The sequence below is a fragment of the Schistocerca americana genome, chromosome 5 (genome assembly GCF_021461395.2).
Source record: "Schistocerca americana isolate TAMUIC-IGC-003095 chromosome 5, iqSchAmer2.1, whole genome shotgun sequence".
Taxonomy (NCBI): Eukaryota; Metazoa; Arthropoda; class Insecta; order Orthoptera; family Acrididae; genus Schistocerca; species Schistocerca americana.
This window is the reverse complement of record NC_060123.1, coordinates 258,057,229-258,079,793: the sequence shown is the minus strand read 5'-3', so window position 1 is coordinate 258,079,793 and position 22,565 is coordinate 258,057,229. Positions and strand designations below refer to the sequence as shown.

At 42.3% G+C, this 22,565-nt stretch overlaps 1 protein-coding gene across 1 annotated transcript in view; it reads left to right on the top strand.

Annotated features, from left to right (window-relative positions):
- Window positions 1-22,565, top strand: part of LOC124615377 (probable ATP-dependent RNA helicase DHX35) — a 223,802-nt gene that overhangs the window by 4,798 nt on the left and 196,439 nt on the right. The window contains exons 2-3 of the mRNA XM_047143203.1: window positions 11,023-11,135; window positions 11,279-11,355. Of these exons, the coding sequence (XP_046999159.1) occupies window positions 11,310-11,355 (46 nt within the window). The 5' untranslated portion in view covers window positions 11,023-11,135; window positions 11,279-11,309. The remainder of the gene's footprint in view (window positions 1-11,022; window positions 11,136-11,278; window positions 11,356-22,565) is intronic.

Here is a 22,565-nt window from a genome sequence, read left to right as displayed (position 1 = left end):
TAATTGATTGCTTATTTTAATTTCATACAATTTAACTAACAGTATATTAACTGATAAAACAAAGAAGTTTGAGCATTTAACTACAAACTGAAATAAAGTATGAAAAAGTACAAGTATTTATATAATAGTTCTGGTCCATGATGATTGGAATGAAACTATTAAAAAAATTAAATACATAATGCTTGTTTTTGTGTAACAGGTATATATATATATACATAGCTAAATTTAACATAATGGGTACTAACAGTAATTTTGAAAAAACCTTCTATAAAATATACATTAACACTAATCTGAGACAAAAATTAAGTTTTGAGTTGAAAGCAGTTTCCCAATAAATTGTTTTAGAACTTCACAGATTACATTTTAATAAAGCAGACTAGGTTTGGTTTACATCGCTTTCATTAAGAATGTGTGTTCTCCCTGTCGGTAAATGGATTTACTTTTGTGAGAACATCCACAACTGACACCCATAGAACATCTGCGTGTCCCGAATAGGAGAATGACTTAGCTGGTCCACATGTATGAAGAAAAGTTATTTTCACTTCAACAAGTTCTTTTTTCTAAAATGCACCCAAGCCACCTTTTTCTACCATATACAGTGGTGACATAGCCTAATACATCTTGTAACTTCAGTTTGTCTGGTGATTTAGTTACTTCCCCCTCCCAGCTCTGCATATCACCTGAAAAGTATCTGAATATTAATACTGACACAGTGTTGGGAATGAAAGTGTGAAATTGTTGTGTTCCTCTGACTGTCAGTGTCTCTTAAAGCCGGCTTTTTAATAATATTTGTGAAGCAGCATAGTCTTCTTGAGTGGAATATGCAAAATCAACATTTATGGTATTATCTACTGCCCATTGAAATAGATCTTGTTGGGTTTGGATCTGATTTTAGTATGGCCTGTGCAAACTTGTACGAGCTGCCAGTCTCTTTAACTGAACCCCCAATCCATCACAAGGCCCTTTCCCATGAGCTGTGGCTGAAAAGTGCCACTCAGCTTTTATGTTGAAGTCTTCCTCGTGAAGACAAAGGTTTGAATTTTTTCTTATTTTTGTACTGAGCAGCAGAACCATCAGAATAATATTACATCTTTTTTGGAAGCTTTTGAAATTTGTTAGATAAGAAATAAGCTTCTTTTGAAAGGTGTAAACCACAATTATGTGCTCCAGGCAATTGGAAACAATGACAAAGCTCATATGCTCAGTTTAGTCTTCCTGTTCGTAATGTATAACAAAAGAATCTGTTGTCTTGTCCAGTGGTAACTCTGAGCTTCATCCTGTAGAACTATACTATAATTTTCCGAAAAATCGCATATGATAAATTCACATTCCATAAGGTTTTTTATTGAGGAGTTAAGGAATGTTCATTGTTGCTTGGCAATGAAGTCATGAAAGTAGACATCTTACTACAAAATAAATGTATGAATTCTTCAGAAGTTTTCTGAACCATTTCCAGATTACAGCAGTCAACTGACATCCACTGTCGGAACTGAACTCTTCATCAAGAGTTTTGTAAAATTTTACATATGACAGTTTCTCATGGGCAATATTCACAGTTTCCCATGTTGCAGTCAACTGATGATGGGTTGCAAAGCATTTCTGCAATGCACTGCTTATAATTGTTTAAGCTGCTGTTTGTTACTGTATTTAGTTTGGCATTTTCTATCATTAATTTTATGTTTTGGTGAGTTGTGCACACAGACAGTTAGTGTGCCACTCCAGCCAGCGAATACACATTTGTTCCGGTCTCAACTCAGCAAATTTAAAGAAACCTATTTTTATGTTAGGAAACTTGTCTTTAAAATGTTTGTAAGCTTCTTTAAGGCTACACAAAATACGTCTTTTCGATATTTTTGTTTTACTTCCACTTGTTTCTGTAGTTGTCACACAATCTTTAATACCTGGCATTGCCTGGCTAACTTCATCATTTTCATAAAATGAATGTACAGTTTTGACAGTTTCTGTTGGTAAACACTTCCCTGGTTTTGGGTTTGGACCTTCCATGAATCCTTTCTCTTTCAAGACTTTTTTGGACTGCCGAACAATGTAATTAGGAGCATTAAATTCCCTCATTATTTTCCTGGCACTCCACTTTTCAGGTAAACTTGTAAGAATGATTAGTTTTTTTGCTCTACTTACAGAATTATTAAAGTTTGTTTTGAGATTTTGAAGAACAGATTCATCAGTATCTGATGAAGTTTCAAAAGCAAAAAAAAGTTTGTGTGTCACTGATGAGATTTTTTTCACTTTTGATTTGGCGTAATGCCTAGATGTAACTTTTTCCTTATCAATTGGGGACTCACCTAGTTCTTGAAGTGATGTGTTCAGTGTTTGAACCACCACTGAAGTTGCAGTGAAGCCAGGGTCTTGGTCTGGGATGATTATTTCTGATCCAGAAGAATCTTCTTCAACACTTTTATCACTGATGGGCTCTGGTGTATTTTTCAATGTGGTTACATCTTTCCTACATTTATCACAAATCCTGCCACCACTAGGTACTTGTGGAAATAATTTGGGCATCCATGCTGTGACATTTCTCAGTTTTTTTTCTGTTGTTGTTGTCTTCAGTCCTGAGACTGGTTTGATGCAGCTCTCCAGGCTACTCTATCCTGTGCAAGCTTCATCTCCCAGTACGTACTGCAGCCTACATCCTTCTGAATCTGCTTAGTGCATTTATCTCTTGGTCTCCCTCTACGATTTTTACCCTCCACGCTACCCTCCAATACAAAATTTGTGATCCGTTGATGCCTCAGAACATGTTCTACCAACCGATCCCTTCTTTTAGTCAAGTTGTGCCACAAACATCTCTTCTCCCCAATCCTATTCAGTACCTCCTCATTAGTTATGTGATCTACCCATCTAATCTTCAGCATTCTTCTGTAGCACCACATTTCAAAAGCTTCTATTCTCTTCTTGTCCAAACTAGTTATCGTCCATGTTTCACTTCCATACATGGCTACACTCCATACAGATACTTTCAGAAACTACTTCCTGACACTTAAATCTATACTCGATGTTAACAAATTTCTCTTCTTCAGAAACGCTTTCCTTGCCATTGCCAATCTACATTTTATATCCTCTCTACTTCGACCATCGTCAGTTATTTTGCTCCCCAGATAGCAAAAGTCCTTTACTACTTGAAGTGTCTCATTTCCTAATCTAAATCCCTCAGCATCAGCCGACTTAATTCGACTACATTCCATTATCCTCGTTTTGCTTTTGTTGGTGTTCATCTTATACCCTCCTTTTAAGACACTGTCCATTCCGTTCAACTGCTCTTCCAAGTCCTTTGCTGTCTCTGACAGAATTACAATGTCATTGGGGAACCTCAAAGTTTTTATTTCTCCTCCATGGATTTTAATACCTACACCGAATTTTTCTTTTGTTTCCTTTACTGCTTGCTAAATGTACAGATTGAATAACATCGGGGAGAGGCTACAACCCTGTCTCACTCCCTTCCCAACCACTGCTTCCCTTTCATGTCCCTTGACTCTTACAACTGCTACCTGGTTTCTGTACATATTATAAATAGCCCTCCCTGTATTTTACTCCTGCCACCTTCAGAATTTGAAAGAGAGTATTCCAGTCAACATTGTCAAAAGCTTTCTCTAAGTCTACAAATGCTAGAAACGTAGGTTTGCCTTTTCTTAATCTAGCTTCTAAAATAGGTCGTAGGGTCAGTATTGCCCCGCATGTTCCCATATTTCTACGGAATCCAAACTGATCTTCCCCAAGGTCGGCTTCTACCAGTTTTTTCATTTGTCTGTAAAGAATTCACGTTAGTATTTTGCAGCCGTGACTTACTAAACTGATAGTTTGGTAATTTTCACATCTGTCAACGCCTGCTTTCTTTGGGATAGGAATTATAATATTCTTCTTGAAGTCTGAGGGTATTTCGCCTGTCTGTCACATTTTGCTCACCAGATGGTAGAGTTTTGTCAGGACTGACTCTCCCAAGGCTGTCAGTAGTTCTAATGGAATGTTGTCTACTCCCGGGGCCTTGTTTCAACTCGGGTCTTTCAGTGCTCTGTCAAACTCTTTAAGCAGTATCGTATCTCCCATTTCATCTTCATCTACATCCTCTTCCATTTCCATAATATTGTCCTCAAGTACGTCACCCTTGTATAGACCCTCTATATACTCCTTCCACCTTTCTGCTTTCCCTTCTTTGCTTAGAACTGGGTTTCCATCTGAGCTCTTGATATTCATACAAGTGGTTCTATTTTCTCGGAAGGTCTCTATAATTTTCTTGTATTCAGTATCTATCTTACCTCTAGTGAGATAAGCCTCTACTTCCTTACATTTGTCCTCTAGCCATACCTGCTTAGCCATTTTGCACTTCCTGTTGATCTCATTTTTGAGACGTTTGTATTCCTTTTTGCCTGCTTCATTTACTGCATTTTTATATTTTCTCCTTTCATCAATTAAATTCAATATTTCTTCAGTTCCCAAGGATTTCCATTAGCCCTCGTCTTTTTACCTACTTGATCCTCTGCTGCCTTCACTACTTCATCTCTCAAAGCTACCCATTCTTCTTCTACTGTATTTCTTTCCCCCATTCCTGTCAATTGTTCACTTATGCTCTCCCTGAAACTCTCTAAAACCTCGGGTTTAGTCAGTTTATCCAGGTCCCATCTCCTTAAATGCCCACCTTTTTGCAGTTTCTTCAGTTGTAATCTACAGTTCATAACCAATAGATTGTGGTCAGAGTCTACATCTGCCCCTGGAAATGTCTTACAATTTAAACCCTGGTTCCTAAATCTCTGTCTTACCATTATATAATCTATATGATACCTTTTAGTATCTCCAGGATTCTTCCATGTATACAACCTTCTTTTATGAATCTTGAACCAGGTGTTAGCTATGATTAAGTTATGCTCTGTGCAAAATTCCACTGGGCGGCTTCCTCTTTCATTTCTTACCCCCAATCCATATTCACCTATGTTTCCTTCTCTCCCTTTTCCTACTACCGAATTCCAGTCACCCATGACTATTAAATTTTCCTCTCCCTTCACTATCTCAATAATTTATTTTATTTCATTATACATTTCTTCAATTTCTTCGTCATCTGCAGAGCTAGTTGGCATATAGACTTGTACTACTTTTGTAGGCGTGGGCTTCGTGTCTATCTTGGCCACAACAGTGCGTTTGCTGTGCTGTTTGTAGTAGCTTACCCGCATTCCTATTGTTTTATTCATTATTAAACCTACTCCTGCATTACCCCTATTTGATCTTGTATTTATAACCCTGTATTCACCTGACCAAAAGTCTTGTTCCTCCTGCCACCGAACTTCACTAATTCCCACTATATCCACCTTTAACCTATCCATTTCCATTTTTAAATTTTCTAACCTACCTGGCCGATTAAGTGATCTGACATTCCACACTCCGATCCGTAGAACGCGTTTTCTTTCTCCTGTTAATGACGTCCTCCTGAGTAGTCCCCGCCGGAGATCTGAATGGGGGACTATTTTACCTCCGGAATATTTTACCCAAGAGGACGCCATCATCATTTATCCATACAGTAAAGCTGCATGCCCTCGGGAAAAATTGCGGCCGTAGTTTCCCCTTCCTTTCAGCCGTTCGCAGTACTAGCACAGAAAGGCCGTTTTGGTTAGTTTTACAAGGCCAGATCAGTCAATCATCCAGACTGTTGCCCCTGCAACTACAGAAAAGGCTGCTGCCCCTCTTCAGGAACCATACGTTTGTCTGGCCTCTCAACAGATACTCCTCCGTTGTGGTTGCACCTATGGTACGGCTATCTGTATCGCTACGGCACGCAAGCCTCCCCACCAACAGCAAGGTCTATGGTTCATGGGGGAGTTTTTTTCTGTCTCTAATAAAATGATTTGACTTCTTCAATGGATTACAACACTGCACTCTTACAGCACTGCACTTTTTAATTGGTTCCATATTGATTCAAAAACCACTTATAAACTCTCCTTCAATTTCTAGATTTACTTGTAAATGAACTAGTAAAGATACTAGATACAAACTGGTCAACACGGGGGTAACAGTTGATTTGCACTAAAACCACAGTGCACAATAATGCTGTAGGCGCATTAAGCCTTAGAAGGTAACAGCGTTATATCCTCTCAACAATGTACAGACATCAAGCACTGTGCTTGTTTCAGCTTGTTCACAGCCTGCTGCATACATACACAGGCACACAAGCATACTCAGCCTTCATACAATGGCTAAAGTCTGTGCTAATGAAATGTGCATTTTTGGACCAGAAGTATTACATCAATAGTCTACTTACAAGTTTTTCACACCGTATTTAAATCTTAGCTATAGGTCCCACACTCAGCATTTCGTTTTGCCAGTTAATAGACTATAAACTGTAAGAAACTAAAAAAATAAGCAGTCAATTATAGAAAATGTTGTTTAGTTTTGTTTCAAGAAAGTGATATTTTGATATTTCCAGTACTTTTTTTACTTACCTTTCAGTATATTTTAATGAAATTCCTGTTTAACAGTCAGTTTAGTCAAACTACTGCTGTTAGTGAAAAAAACAGTCCAGAATAAATTTTTTAAACAATGAACCCATCATCATCACATATTTATATTTTGCCATGTGATTTACAACAGTATAAAGTAGTTATGGAAATAGTTTGAAAATTTTCAATTATGTACTTTTTGTAAAAAAAAAATTAAATCAAAATATAATTAGTATTTTGAAAAAGTTTATTAATTAGAAGCTATGTTTTGTGGTATATCCCTGGAAAGAGCGTGCAAAATGCTGCACAGTGACACCTTTCCCAGCTCTCTAGCTCAATTTGGGCAGCTCCTAGGGCAGTTTAAAGAAAGTCCATTCACACATTTTTGGCCAGTTTTTGAAAAGTTTACATGACCATATTTCAGGAATGGTTTGAGGTAAAAAATTGAAATTTGTTATTTTTCTTAGTTTCAGCACCCACTATAAGTATACCAACTTTCAGCAAAATCTAAGAGGGTGAGGTCAAATTTTTATTTAAAGTGTGTTGATTTGACATGGAATGACCCAATGGTCACTTTCTGCAAAGTATTTTGATGCATGTTATGTGCTTATATCATGCATAAAAATACACCAAATGTTTTGTGTGGGATGTAGTGTCTCGTGGTTCAGAAATGTGGATGTACAGACAAAAAGAACACTTTCTTTTTAGAAAGGTTTGAAATGTGGTTATTCACTAGAATGGAGTAACTGAAAGGGCCAACAAGATTAGTAATGAGATGCTGAGCAAGGTAGAAGTAGTGAGGAACTTCATAATAGGGAAACATCGTGGACGGGACACATTACATATGAAATGTGGAAGGAAAAGTAAAAGGGGAAAGAGGGAGAGGAAGAAGGTGGTATGGAATGCTAACAGATGTGACAAGAGGAAGGAGTTTACTCTCATCACAGTTAGAGAGAAGGATGACATCCAGTTGATACCTGTCTTATGACAGATGTACTGAAAAGAGGAGACAAGGGTCAGTTGGTATAATACCCAAGAACAGTTTTATAACATCCTTGAGTAATTTATCCCCCCAACTGGTGCCATTAGAGAGACAAATCAACTTAGCAAGGCGATATACTGGTGCAAGACACATAATGGATTTAAATTTGAGAAACTGAAAGAGAAGATGTAATCAAAATAATTCCACAGCTAAAGAAACACTCTCAACTGTTTGGGAAAGAAAATAACAAAGTTCATGTGTTTCCGAGTGCACCACTGAAAATGATTGTCAAGCCAATATGTAAAAAAAGGATCAAAAGAGAGAGCATCTAAGTACAGATAATTATTTACAGATAATTTACAGATAATTATTTACAGAAAATTATTTACGTTTACCTAAATTCATTACATTTACCTAAATTCATATTTAACTGGAAGAATGCAGAATGTTAATTTTAACAGTACAGACAAGTCTGCAAAAGTCAGCAGGGTCCTCTAACTGGGGAGGTATCCAGAATGGTGTACCACAGAGACGAGAATTAGGTGATAAAAGAATGACTTGCCACTCTATTCTTTCTGCTGATGCTACTAGTATAATAATCGCATCAGACAAACAAGAATTAGCTGTGAGGAAATAGTAAATAACAGTGTAGAGTCTTGTACTGCAAAGAAGCAAGGGAGAGGATGTTGTTACGGGTGGCCAGTATCCTCTTTCCACAACACAAATACACCCATGATTTAATATGGTTTTTTATTTACATGAACATTTACTTATTTTGAATAGAGTTTATGTGTTGTAGTACAAGCTCATGAGTAATAGTCGTCTTGCCGACAATATTGGTAATCTTGCTATCACAAACTTTAGTCTCAGAGTAGTCACTAATCTGGTCCCTATGTACTGTCATACCCTGCGATGTGAACTGAGGCCTCTCTACGATTGAACTGACAGACGCGAAACGGGGGTAGTGAGTCGAGTGAGTGCTCTCCAGTCAGCATTGGCAGCCTAAATATGTGCTGTCAAGAGGGCATTGGCGGCATGTTGCTTGCGTGTGTGTCTTTGGCCCCTCTCATGATGCGCATGCTCGATCCAGTGCCTACTATCGATCTTTGCGCTTCATCTTTGCTGGCCGGTGTGCTGGTGACAGCTTATACCAGCACAGATATCTTTCAGAAGATTATTAAGTGGTTCTCTCCAAATGGACTCTCACCAAATTTTGAGAAAACACAGTGTGTACTATTGTGTACAGTAAATGGCATAACACCAGTGATAAATACAGACTTGAAACAGAGGTCTGTTGCTAAGGTAAAATATTCAAAATTTCTGCGTGTGTACATTGATGAGAAATTGAATTGGAAGAAACACATTGATAATCTGCTGAAATGGTTAGGTTCAGCCACATATATTAGGGTTATTGCAAATTTTGGTGATAAACACACATGTAAAGTGGCCTACTATGCCTGTTCTCATTCACTGCTTTCATATGACATCATATTTTGGGGTAATTCAACATTGAGAGAAAGTATTTATTCCACAAAAGTCTTTAATCAGAATAATGACTGGAGCCTATCCAAGACAACCTTGCAGACATTTATTTTAAAAACTTGGGATGTTCGCAGTACCTTCGCAACATGTATATTAACTCATGAAGTTTGTTATTAATAACCCATCCAAATTCAAAACTATTAGCAAAGTGCATAGCTACAACACCAGGACAAATGGTGATCTTTACTATTCTGGGTTAAATCTGACTTTGGCACCAGAAGTGGTGAATTATGCTGCCACAAAAATCTTTGGTGTCATTTGCCAAGTCTGACATATAGCAAACCATCATTTAAAAACAAATTAAAAGAATTTCTGAATGACAAATTCTTCTACTCAATACATGAATTTTTAGATATGAAGTAGTAACGAGGGGAGGGGGGCGGGGGTGGTGGTGATATTGTGTGATGAAACCATACGTTAAAGTGACACATTTCAAATGATTACAAAATGTCGTATTTGTGATCTTTGGAACAAATATTAATGTAATGTAGACCAATATACTAATTCTAAAAGTAATGAAATTCTCGAGTCAGTGATGCTTTCTCGTCTTAGTATCTTCTTGATAAGAAACAATCTTCCTGCAGAAACTGAAAATGGTTTTCAAAAGTTTTGGAATGCCGCTACAGTTGTCATGGAATTGTTGCTCAGTCAGTCACAGCAAGAGGCATGTTTGGTAAGAATCATCGACTTTGACCGGTGATGTGATATTAATGGCAGCTATTACATTACCTTTTGGTGTATGAATGTGGGAAAAGGGGGGAGGGGGTAGGAACTGGTTGTAGTGACAGATTGATATGTTTCTTAGTGGGAGGTTGGAGGGTGTGTGTGTGTGTGTGTGTGTGTGTGTGTGTGTGTGTGTAGGTGAAGCCAACGAAAATGAAACTAAATAAACCTGTTTGTGGTGACAGTGATCTGTAGCTCAGCCCACTTGAAAAAATCGCTAATAACATCATGTTATAGAGTCCATATTGTTTCCTATATCACTGGTCAAAGCCAATGACTCGCATCGAAGATTCCTCTTTTCACCACTCCTCTTTGCAGAAACTGAGGGCATGCAACACCAGGCATACATCAGTTTACGTATGTATACAATTACAAATAATGCCAATATAAAAATAATCAAATAGTGTGAGAGATCATATGCAATATAGCAGTGAAAGATGAGACCTAAGTACAGTATGAAATAACCTGTGTCGGGAAACATTAATTGTAAGTTAGAAATGGATATTAGGTTACCATTTGCATATAATGAGAGCAAAAATTATCTTATTGTACACTGTGATTTTTTTATTGCATCATTTATGTATGTGAAACTGTGTATTAATCGTGCAAGAAGTCATCGTTTGAGAACTATATGCAAAAAGAAATGTAAATAAAAATATAAAGTCTGCTTCTCACATAGTCTTTTTTTCCCCGCATTAGTTTAAAAATAATTGGTTTATTTTTTTTTTTAAATTTTTGTTTAAATGCATTTTTTGCTATACCAAGTCATAGATGATTTCCTGTTTGGCCCATATGATTACTTTTGTTGGTTGTAGCTGCTCTACTTGGTTCATTTCTGTTTAGTTGCATTTTGCCTTCCTGCTGTAGGTACTGTTTGTAGGCTAATTTGATCTATTGGCGTGAGTAAATATTTTTTGGGTTAGTAGTTTTTTTCCTAAGGCTTTAAAGTACATAAACAGTATGTGAAGTTCGCTTTAAGCTGCTGATGTCCTTAATTTCTACCTTTTAAGTGTTAAGGAAATTTAACATGTTTCATCTCAGATTTGCTGATGGAGTGTCAGATCTATTTCTGTAAAATGTTAGATGTTAAAATTTGTTTAGATCCTTACAGCTTGGGGTTTTAAAACTTTCATTAATAAATAACTATTTTATTTTGTCTCAGTGTTTGATGTGCGAAACAAAATAGTGGTTCCCGTGGCCTAATGCCAGCATTGTGTGCAGGATTTTTGGTAATATTTTTTCTTGCTTTCTGCTAGAGGAATAATGGGTTTTACTGCTTTACTCCTACACTGAGTGCATTAATCTAATGTTTTAAGTCTGTTTCTATTTTTGCAGTGGCTTAGAAGCTGATGAAGTCTAAGTTGACTGCATGACTAGTGTCTTCCTTCAAAAACTGAAAGTACAAATAGCACAGTTTGTCTGATGTCATACAGGACAATCTTTATCAGGTGAGAACTATCAAAAATTAATTTTAGAACTTCTACAAATATTCTAAGTTTTGTTATTTAAATATCCACCATAAAAATAGCACAAAGTATGACAATAATTACAGCTCATTATTTTGTAGTAACTAATAAGGTTCGTGTTACAGATACATGTCATTTTTCATGTGAAGCTGAGTTATGACAGCACAGAGTTCAAAGCAGAGGCCCAAATTCTTGAAACCAGGTGAGCTAAGCTAAACTTTTACGTTTTGTGTGTATTTTCTATAATTTTAACTGTCTCGAATTGTCAAATTGATTGCAGCAAGGGCATTATTAAATTTGAAGCTCTTCTTATCTTTTAAATTCTATAACAATATGCAACACCAGCACTTTGACAGAGGCAGGACCACTGTGTTCATGCTGGTAGGTGTAATAGCTTTATCTAATTTTACAGAGCACTAATGATGCCACAGACGAGTGCTTTAAATTCACACACACAAAATTTTATAATGTCCATGTAGTTCTATTTTTAACGCAAAGTATTAGGTGCTGGAGAAATATATTCTTGACCTTTATAAGACCATAAAAATTTGAAGTTTGATGCTTACTGTCAATCATTCCCTGTGACCCGTCTGGTGCAGATTTGTGGCTTCACGTGAAATTCCTTTCCACTCTGTCATGGGCCAACTCTCTGCAGGCCACCACCCTGCCTGAGATCAATATTTTGCTGGACTGCCCTGCCTTTTGGCCCTTCACCTTAAGTACACCCTCCCACTGTCCTTGTCACACGTTTTAGCTGATGTTCGTGCTTGGTGGTGTCCATTCTTGGTTTTCTTTGCATAAGTGGTTTGTCCTCCCAGATTTCAGTACCTGAATTTCCTTCTGGAATTACAGTCCCTTGGCTAGTGTTGGCGCAAGTTTGGGAGGCCTTCAGCCTTGCCCCCATGCCAGCCCCCCTTTCTCTACACTTGGTCTGATCCTCTGTGCCATTTTGTTCCTCTCTAGAGTCTTCTCCCTGTGATGTTGTCTCCATTGTGTTGTGTTTATAGTACAGTATGGGGACTGGGATGGGTCAGCAGCAGTGTCGGCACCTCGTCGCACGTAGCATCTATGGGACACCCTCTGTCTCACTTCTTCCCCTCCTTTCCCCCTCCCCCCTTTCCCTATCTTTACTCTTCCTGCTGCCCCACCATTCCATCTGCCTCATTGTTTGCCCATTTTCCTTCCCCATTGATTGGAGTGTGCTGTTGGGGGTTGTTCCTCCCTTAGTTTCAGGCACCGTTGATCGTGGGACTGATGAGCTCACTGTTTGTACCCCCTCCCCAAAGCGATCAACCAACTGACCAACCATTCATGGAAGAAACTGGTGACAGCAGTGGCAGCCATACTTAAATATTTCTTAAATGCATGCTATAATTTGGTAATCATTTAATGTCTTTGAGGAAAAGGCTAAGAGCTGTAATAGGATAATTGTTTCAAATATTTTACTAATGGTAGGGGTCCTTAATTGGAAACTACTTATGGACTTGATCAGTTACCCTTATCATTGAGACACTTGGGTATGTTTCTAAATTTATACTGTGATTGATGAGATAGGGAAGGGGTTTAAGTTGTTTCATGCGAACACTTCTATTTACACCACATTTGGGATGCCATCCCGTTCACACGAGTGGTTTCTTTAGCCTTTGTATTGTGGTCATTATCTCCTGTTGATTAGTCCCCACAAGTTCGAGCCTTATATGTTCGCGGTGTTTCCCCCCTGCAGGTCCAGGGGGGTTAGGATAAGCCTGAGGTATTCCTGTCTGCCGTAAGAGGTGACTAAAAGGAGTCTCACATCTCAGCCTTTATGTAATGGTCCCCTGTAGGGTTTGACCTCCATTTCTCAAAATTTTCCCAAAAAGTGAGCCAGTTGGGGAAGAGGTGCTTTACATGGTGCTGTGCCCATCGTGCACTGAGACCTCCCGCATCCTTCGTCAACGTGGATCTGCACTTCCGCTCATTCTCCAGCTGTTGGGCAAGGTCATCCTCCTTGGTGCGTTTTCCTCAATCTTCTGTGCAGTATTGCTTTCTGTGCTGTTGATAATGGACTACTTAGCTTGTTTGCACCCGATATCCAACATGGTAGCCAGTCCGTTGTGGTGGGGCCGCCATGTACCCTGTTGGTTGTAGCCCCCTGATCTCACAGGGATCGCTCTGGTGATGCCTGTGCTGTTAACTCCCTATGTATGCCAAGGAGTAGATGCCCATCACCATGGGGCATCGGGACTCCCAGCAATGGCCATCCTGCCAGGTGGTCTTTCTTGTGGTTGGGTGGCCACCATGGGGAGGGCCCCTGGTTGGAGTGGGTGGCATCAGGGCGGATGACACACCGTGAAGTGTAGTACATCATCACTTGCTGTTGGTCAAACACCAGCAGTCTCTAAGCGATCAAAGTCTAACTTCAATGCTAAGAAATACGACCCCAAATTGTTCTCCCCCCCCCCCCTCCCCCCCGCCCCATTCCCCAGGCCACACCATGGGAGGAACACCAGGCTAAGGATGGCAGTGAAGCGTATTCACCTTGGTACCTTGTATTTAAAAGATTTAAAAGAATTGATGGGGAATCTCTCAGTCAATGAAGCCTCAGTTTTTTGTGGGGCATTTAGAGGACACGTTTGGGGAGGTGGAGGGCTTGTCCAAAATGTGGTCAGGGTCGATCTTGATCGAAACAGCATCCTCTGCCTAGTCGCGGGCACTACTTGCCTGTGACAAGCTGGGGGATGTTTTTGTTTCCATCATGCCCCATATGAGCTTAAATATGGTCCACGGTATCATATTTCACAGGGACCTTCTTTTGTAGCCTGATGACCTGCATGCCAGTTTAGAGCAGTGAGGTGTCCATTTCGTCCAGCGCATACTCCGGTGTTCAAGGTATAATCAGGTTCCCACCAGTGCCTTATCTTGGCCTTCGAGGGTGACACATTACCTGAGATGGTCAAGGTGACATTGACGTAAAGCCATACATCCCTCCCTCGATGCAGTGCTTTAAGTGCTGGAAGTTCGGCCACTGTACTTCCAGCCTCACCTGTCAGGATTGTGGACGTCCTTCATATCCCATTACTCCCTATGCCCCACCTCCCATCTGTGTCAGCTGCGGAGAGCACCATTTGCCTTGCTCACCAGACTGCAGGATTCTCCAGAAGGAGAGAAAAATAATGAAATAAAAGACCCTGGACTGACTGACCGACACTGAGGCTAAGAGAAAATAAGAGAGGCTACATCCTGTGCATATGACGTCAACCTAGGCCGCCACTACGTTGCGTACAGTTGGCTCTCGGAGCCGTCAGACTCGACCTGCCCCATTTATGGGGGTGGGGGGGCACTTCCCTTCCTGTTGCTCCTGCACAATCTACATCAGGACCCCCCCCCCCCCCCCAAACCATCAGGGACAACAGTCCCTACTTCTCAGCCAGAGAAGTGTAAGTCATCTCCAGCTCCTCTCACCAACAAGGGATACCTTGGGTCACTCCCTCCCCAGGTTCCTACTAGTGGCAAAGCTGACACCCGCCAGTGGCTGAAGCAACTGCAGGTAGCTGGTCGTAGGGCTTCACGGTCCTCCTCAGTCCCTGAGACTGAATTAGTGTAGTCCTCCCAGCCGGACAAACCTAAGGAGCAGCTAGAGAAACCTAAAAAGAAAAAGACCCCCAAGAACCAAGGCACTGCAGTGGCACCCACACCACCACTACATACAAGCTCTGTCACTGAGAACTAGGTGGAGATTCTGGCATCTGCTGAGGACCTCAGACACAATGGATGTTGATTGCACAGGTAATTATCTAGTGGCAGCAGGTGACCCTGAGGCATAGACTACCTCATTGAGTGTTACATGCCTTCACAGGCTCACGATCACGTAATCCTCCAGTGGAATTGTGGCAGTTTTTTTCCACGTTTTGGCTGAGCTACGGCAACTGTTAAGCTTTACATATGCTTTCTCCATTGCCCTCCAGGAAACCTGGTTCCCGGCAATGTGGACCCCTCCCCTCAGGTGGAGTTTGTGTCTATGCCCTGAACTTAGTGCCCCTTCAAACCCCTCTTGAAGCTGTGGATCAGGATAAGGACTAACTGTCTGCAATGCGTATCCTTGTCCAGATGGTGCAGTATCCCTGAACGTATTGGCTGCACTGATTGATCAACTCCCTAAGCCTTTCCTGCCCTCTTGGGAGATCTTAACACGCATGACCCTTCGTAGGGTGGCACCATGCTTACTGGCCGAGGTTGAAAATTTACTGTCACAACCTGACCACGACCTCTGCCTCTTAAATACAGGTGCCCCCACACATTTCCGTGTGGCACATGACACATATTCGGCCACTGACCTTTCGGTTTGCAGTCCTGGCCTTCTTCCATGTATCCACTGGAGACCACATGCCGATCTGTGTGGTAGTGACCACTTCTTCCTGTTCCTGTCACTTCCCCAGCATCATGCCCACGGACGGCATTCTCCCAGACTAGTTTTGGCGACAAATATCATCGGTGGTTTTTTAAAAATCTTATTTATTGTATGTTACAGCATGTTTGAAGCAATTATTGTCGCTGTCTGTGACATATTTTCTGTGCGCTTTTTTTTCTGATGCAGTTTTTTACTTAGTGAACATATGTCGTCTGCAACCATGTGAGCGGGTTCGTTGGATGGTATATAGCTGCTTTTATACTCAGAGAAACAAAACTTTCGCACTCTGTTTCTGATCCAGAACATTGCGCCATCTTGCTGTTCCTGTTCTGGATCAGAAACAGAGTGCGAAAGTTTTGTTTTTCTGTGTGTGAAAGAAGCCACATTCCATCCAACAAACCTGCTCACATGGTTGAGGATGACATATGTTCGCTAAGTAAAAAACGGCAACAGAAAAAAAAGCGCACAGAAAATATGCCACAGACAGTGACAATAATTGCTTGAAACATGCTGTAACATACAATAAATAAGATTAAAAAAAAAAAAAAAAATCCACTGTTGATGGTGATACTTGTTGCCAAAACTAGTTTGGGAGAATAAAGAAATAAAAAGTACAAAGGTGTTTTGCATCAAGGCGGACTCAATTTTGTAATATTACTGTTTTTCTATGCAAACACGGACCAAATGGAAGAGTTCAAAGATAAAATTAGCAAAAGATTGAGTAACTAATGAAAAGATAACTTTCTACTGAGTCAAGGTGTGGAATATCAGAAGCTTGAACTTGGTAGGGAAGCTAGAAAATATGAAAAGGAAAATGCAAAAGTTCAGTCTTAGATATAGTAGGTGTCAATGAAGTGAAATGGAAAGAAGACAAGGATTTCTGGTCAGACGAGTATAAGGCAATATCAGCAGCAGCAGCAGCAGCAGCAGAAAATGGCATAACGAGAGGAGGATTCATTATGAATAGGAAAGTAGAACAGAGTGTGTGTTATCATGAACAGTTCAGTGATAAGGTTGTTCTTATCAGAATAGACAGCAAGCCAATACTGACAATGATAGTCCAGGTATCTGTGCCGATGTTGCAAGCTGAAGATGAAGAGATAGAGAAAGTATTTGAGGATACTGAAAGGGTAATACAGTATGTAAAGGGAGATGAAAATCTAATGATCATTGCAGACTGGAATGCAGTTGGAGGGGAAGGGGTTACAGAAGAACATGGGCTTGGGGCAAGGAAAGAAACATGAGTGACTAATTGAGTTCTGTAATAAACTTAAGCCAGTAATAGTGAATACTCTGTTCAATAATCACCAGAGGAGGAGGTATACTTGAAAAAGGCTGGGTGATATGGGAAGATTTCAGTTGGATTGCATCATGGTCAGACAGATTCCAAAATCATATTCCGGATTGTAAGGCATACTCAGGAGCAGATATAGACTCAATTTAGTAGTGGTGAAGAGTATGGTGAAGCTTAAGAAACTATTCAGGAAGGATCAATACGCAAAGAAGTGGGATATGGAAGTATTAAGGAATGACGACATACGCTTGAAGTTCTCTAAGGCTGTAGATTCAGCAATAAGGAACAGCTCAGTAGGAAGTACAGTTGAAGAGGAATGGATATCTCTAAAGAGGGCAATCACAAAAGCTGGAAATAAATACATAGGTACAAAGAAGGTAACTGCAAAGAAACCATGAGTAAGAGAAGAAATGCTTCAGATGATGTCGAAGATGACGTTGTTTGGTTTGTGGGGTGCTCAACTGCGTGGTCATCAGCACCCATTCAGATGATAGATGAAAGAAGGAAGTAAAAAATATTCAGGGAAATTCAGGAATACAGAAATAAGTTGCAGATGAGTGAAATAAATAGAAGGTGCAGGGAAGCTAAGACAAAATGGCTGCATGAAAAATGTGAAGAAGGCGAAAAAGAAAATATTCCAGAATGAGAAGCCTGGCAGAAGTAAAGCTGTGAGGACGGGGCGTGAGTCGTGCTTGGGTAGCTCAGTTGGTAGAGCACTTGCCCGCGAAAGGCAAAGGTCCCGAGTTCGAGTCTCGGTCTGGCACACAGTTTTAATCTGCCAGGAAGTTTCAAAGAAAATATTGTCAGAACGGCTGTTCCCAATCTTCCTGTTCCTCCCTCAGCATAGCTCTCCTGGACGCCCACCCAGATGGGTTCTCCATAGTGCTGACTGGAATGAATTTATCCCTGCTGTCATCCTTAGCTCCCTGTTGCAAGGCAGTATTGATGCACCTGTAGCAGCCATTCTTTTGGCAGCCATCCAAGCCATCTCTTCTCCCTTGGAATCCCATCTGTTAGAAGACTGTACTCTGGTGCACCCCCAGAGATGGCTGCAGTTGTTAGAGATTGTAGGTGGGCTCCAATACCATAAGCAGCACCCTTCATGAGAGCACCTCATTGCCTTTAAACTGCTTCGTGCCCATGTCCACTTCCTCATAAAATGACAAAAGCAAGAATTCTGGGAATGGTATGCTTCCTTTGTTGGGTCATGTGCATCTCCATCCATGTTTTGGGCAAGGATCAGATGACTCTGTGGGCTCCAATCCCCTGCAAATGTACCAAGTATTCCCTTAGATCCTAAATATTTGAAGAACATTACCCTCGCACATCTGCATCTTGAGAACTACCACCCTGCCTTCTGGCTCATATAACAGTGGGTGGAGCGAATGCACTTGTCTGATACAGTCATAGGGCCAGGCCGCATCCACAACCTGATCCTGAAACATCTCTGCGACTATGAGCATCACATCCTTGTCGTCATTAATCATCTGGAACATGGATAATTTCCCATCTCAGTGGCAAGAAAGCAAGAAACTGGGTAAGAACCCCCTTAAGATGGACAGTTATCACCAAATCAGCCCTATTGATATTCTATGTAAGTTGTTTCAATACGTGTTTAGCAAGCGGCTGTGTTGGCTCCTCCAGTCTCAGGCTCTTTCAGTTGCATCTCATGGTGGTTTACGCAAAGGCCCGCCACTGCTGATAATTTGATTCACCTGGAGTCCATTATTTGGACGTCCTCTGCATGTCGTCAGCACATCATTGCTGTCTTTTTCAAACTACAGGTATATGACACAACATGGCATCATCACATCCTTACTACATTACTTGAGTGGGGTCTCCAGAACCATTCCCGATTTTTGTTATGAACTTCCTGGTGCACCATATGTTGTAGATTCAAGTGGGCACTTCACTCAACACCCCCATATCCGAGAGACCAGGATCCCGCAGTGTCCTCCACTTTCTGGTGGCCATCAATGGTCTAGCAGCAGCTGTGGGGTCGTCAGTATCACGCTCCTGATATACTGACGATTTCTGCTTTTGTTATTGTTCCTCTAGTATGGTTGCCGCACAGTGTCGCCTACAGGGTGCCATATGGAAGATGTAGTCAAAGACTCGTGTTATGAACTTCTAAATTTTTGATAACGTTAATCTTTTAAGCTATGAAAAATCAGTGAAAAACCAGTCTAGATCGTGATGGTTATTTTATTAAAATGACCAGTTTCAGCCTAGTCTTAGGCCATCTTCAGACGAGCACCATCTGCTGAAGTTGACACTGCCTAGAGCAGTCAGTAGAACTCAGTCGCGGAAACTGCAGTGCAAGATTCTGTATAATCTATATAAAAGGACGTAACACTTTACTTGTTAAATGAGATGTGTTAAAAAATGAATTTTTGTTTTTTGGAAATAATTTTATTTGTTCATCTTCATCAGTGTTACCCCCTTGAGCATAGTTCCCATAGAGGGACTCACTTTACCTATTTTGGGGAAACCTGTTTTGTCTGGTGTCAGGAAGTGGCAAACACAGAAGGGTAGGGTTCTATTAATCGTTGGCAGGTCAAACGTATGGCGAAACTTACGGAAAAGGCAGCAAGGGACAGGAAAGGGCAACAGGTGCATTCAGTGTGTATGCCTGCAGGCCCCATTCAACACGTTGAAGAGGCTATTCCGGCAGCTATTGAAATAACATGGTGCAACCATCTGCAGATTGTGGCACACGTTGGAACAAATGATGCCCGTCGTCTGGGCTTGGAGGTCATTCTTGGGTCATTCTAGTGACAGGCAGAGAAGGTTGAGGAGCCAAGCCTTGCATTTAAAGTTTCAACAAAGCTCACAATTTGCAGCATTGTCCCCAGACCTGATTATGCCCCTTTGGTTCCAATGTGAGGGGAAGGACAGAATCAGAACTGTAGAGTCCCCCTAAATAGGCTGGGTGTGCACTAAACATCAGAGGCTGCCACTCAGGTAGTTAACGGTGTGTGGGGTGCACACAAGGGTTTTTTAGATTAGGCGACTCTCCATCCAACAACATCAACAACCCCCCCCCCTCCCCCCCGTTTCGTGAGTACGTGCATGGCGAACACGGGTCCCAGAGCTATTGCAGCCTTCCTTCTTTCCAGGGCTGCATTTCCTTGCCCTTCCCCTCCTTTCCTTTCCTTGCTCCTTCCCCTTCACCCTCTGCTCTCCCTCTATTGGTGTCCTTGCTTATGTTGGCCCCGCTATCCTCCTGGTTGTGTTGGTTTTGCGATGTAGTTTTGTTGCGTAATCACCTCATCCTTTTGGCATTCCTTGGTCCCCCCCCTCTGAGGTTTGACCTCCATTACTAAATTTCTATTCCGTAGTGTGAGCCATTTGGGGAAGAGCACTTTACCTAGTGTCTCTGACGTGTGCCCTCCTAGTTCATTCCACCTTTTCTTTCACATCGTTGCCTGATGCTAGGGTGCATAGCCACTCCTTCCTCCCCCTTCCTTACCCCAGTCCTGGACCCCCCCCCCCTCCCCCCCCCCCCCCCCCCCCCCTGCGGCTCCCACACCTTCTCCTCTGGGCACTGCTCCCCCTCCCCAGCTGGAGAAGTGTGCCACTACTTCGACGTCTGCCGATCAAGGGCGTCTCTCCTGGGATACCCCTTCCCGGCACCTTCCAGGCCAAAGGTCTGCTGCAACGCACTGACCGCGAGAACCACAGTTTGTCGGCCCTCAGGTCGCCCGATCTCTTTCTGTTCCTGATCTTGCTGCAACTGGCTCCTTTATGCCACGCAGCCCTCCTCGATCTCAAAGAGAAAAGAAGAAACATAAGTCCCAAGACATGGAGCCTCTGGTGTCACCAGAAGTCCCATCCCTGGCTTCACAACCAGATTATGACCTGTTGTTCATGGATGTTGCACCCCCCATCTCAGTGACGGGTGGTGACCCAGTGGCATGACTGGCTTTAGCCTGTTCAACTCCCATTTGAATCATTGTTCTGTGGTTATCCAATGGAATTGTAATGGGTATTACCGTCACATTCTGGAGTTGAAATCCCTTATTTCGTCTTACTCTGCAGCTTGTGTGGTTCTATAGGAATCTTGTTTCACTGATCACTCACTGACCCTCTGTGGGTTCCGTATTTTCTGTCGAAATCGGGTCAGTCCCCTGCAGGCCTCTGGTGGCATTTGTACGTTGGTCCGTACAGACATTGCTAGCAGGTGGATTCCTCTTCAAACTACATTGGAAGCGGTTGCTGTTAGGGTCCACCTGGACACTGAGGTCAGGTTTGCAATCTTTATCTCCCTCCTGACAGGACTCTTACACCTGCTGCCATAATTGCCCGTCTTCAGCAACTTCCTCCTTCTCGGGGATTTTAATACTCATCATCCCTTGTGGGGCAGTGCATTTCCATCTAGACGAGGTCTTCTCATTGACCAGTTTATTGCAGACCACGACTTGTGCCTTCTTAATGATGGCTCTCCTACTATTTCAGTGATGGTCATGGTACCTTTTCTGCCATTGATCTTTCTCTTTCTTCTCCCTCTTTCTCCTCCATTCATTACACTGGTTGCCACATGATGACCTTTGTGATAGTGACCATTTCCCGTTGATTCTCTCGCTCCTTTCCCGCTCCCCAATGGACAGCCCCCCAGGGGGTCCACAACTCTTTCGTGGATACGTGCGTGGCGAGCACGGGGCCCCGAGCCATTGCAGCCTTCTTTCTCTCCCGGGCTGCATTTCCTTTCCCTTCCCCTCCTTTCCCCTCCATACCCCTTTCCCCTCGCCCTCTCCTCTCCCTCTATTGGTGTCCTTGCTTATGTTGGCCCCCGCTATCCTCCTGGTTCTGTTGGTTTTACACTCCGGCTTTGTTGCGTACTCATCTCCTCCTTTTGGCATTCCTTGGTCCCCCTCTGGGGTTTGACCTCCATTCCAAAATTTCTCTTCCGTAGTGTGAGCCATTTGGGGAAGAGCACCTTACCTAGTGTCTCCGACGTGTGCCCTACTAGTACATTCCACCTTTTCTTTTACGTCGTTGTCTGATGCTAGGGTGCATAGCCAGCACGGTAGCCAGCCCGTGTGGTGGGGTCGCTATGTACCCTTTTGGTTGAGCCCCCTGAACACACAGGGATCACACTTCTGATACCTGAGCTGTGACCTCCTCATGCATGCCTTGGAGTGGTTGCTCGTCATCCTGGAGCATCGGAACTCCCGGCAATGGCCGCCGTGCCAGACGGCCCTTGCTGTGGCTGGGTGGCGCCCGTGAGGAGAGCCCCTGATCGGAGTGGGTGGTATCAGGGCGGACGCTATGCAGATGAAACGCATACGGGTCCAAAACTCTGGCCGCTCTTCTGCGGCCGTCTCTCTGCGTGGTACTGATTCCTCAAGTGCTGCTTCTCTTGCCCTTTCGGCCTTCCCTTCCGTGGCTACCCCCTGGGAGGAGGGTCAGGCCCGTCGTCTAGGGGCAAAACCTTTCCCCCGTTATCTAGTTTGCACCAGGACTGATGGAGATACTTTCACCAGTGTCAAACCTTTATTCTTTGTGGAACACATTGAAGACAAGTTCGGCGAAGTGGACTCCCTGAGCAAGATGCGGTCGGGTTCGTTACTGATAAAAACTGCTTCGGCTGCCCAATCTGCGGCCCTTCGTGCCTGTACCCATCTTGGCACAATTCCCGTGTCCATTACCCCTCACCAGTCTCTAAATATGGTACAAGGTGTGATTTTTCACAGAGACCTCATCCTTCAAACTGATGAGGAACTTCGGG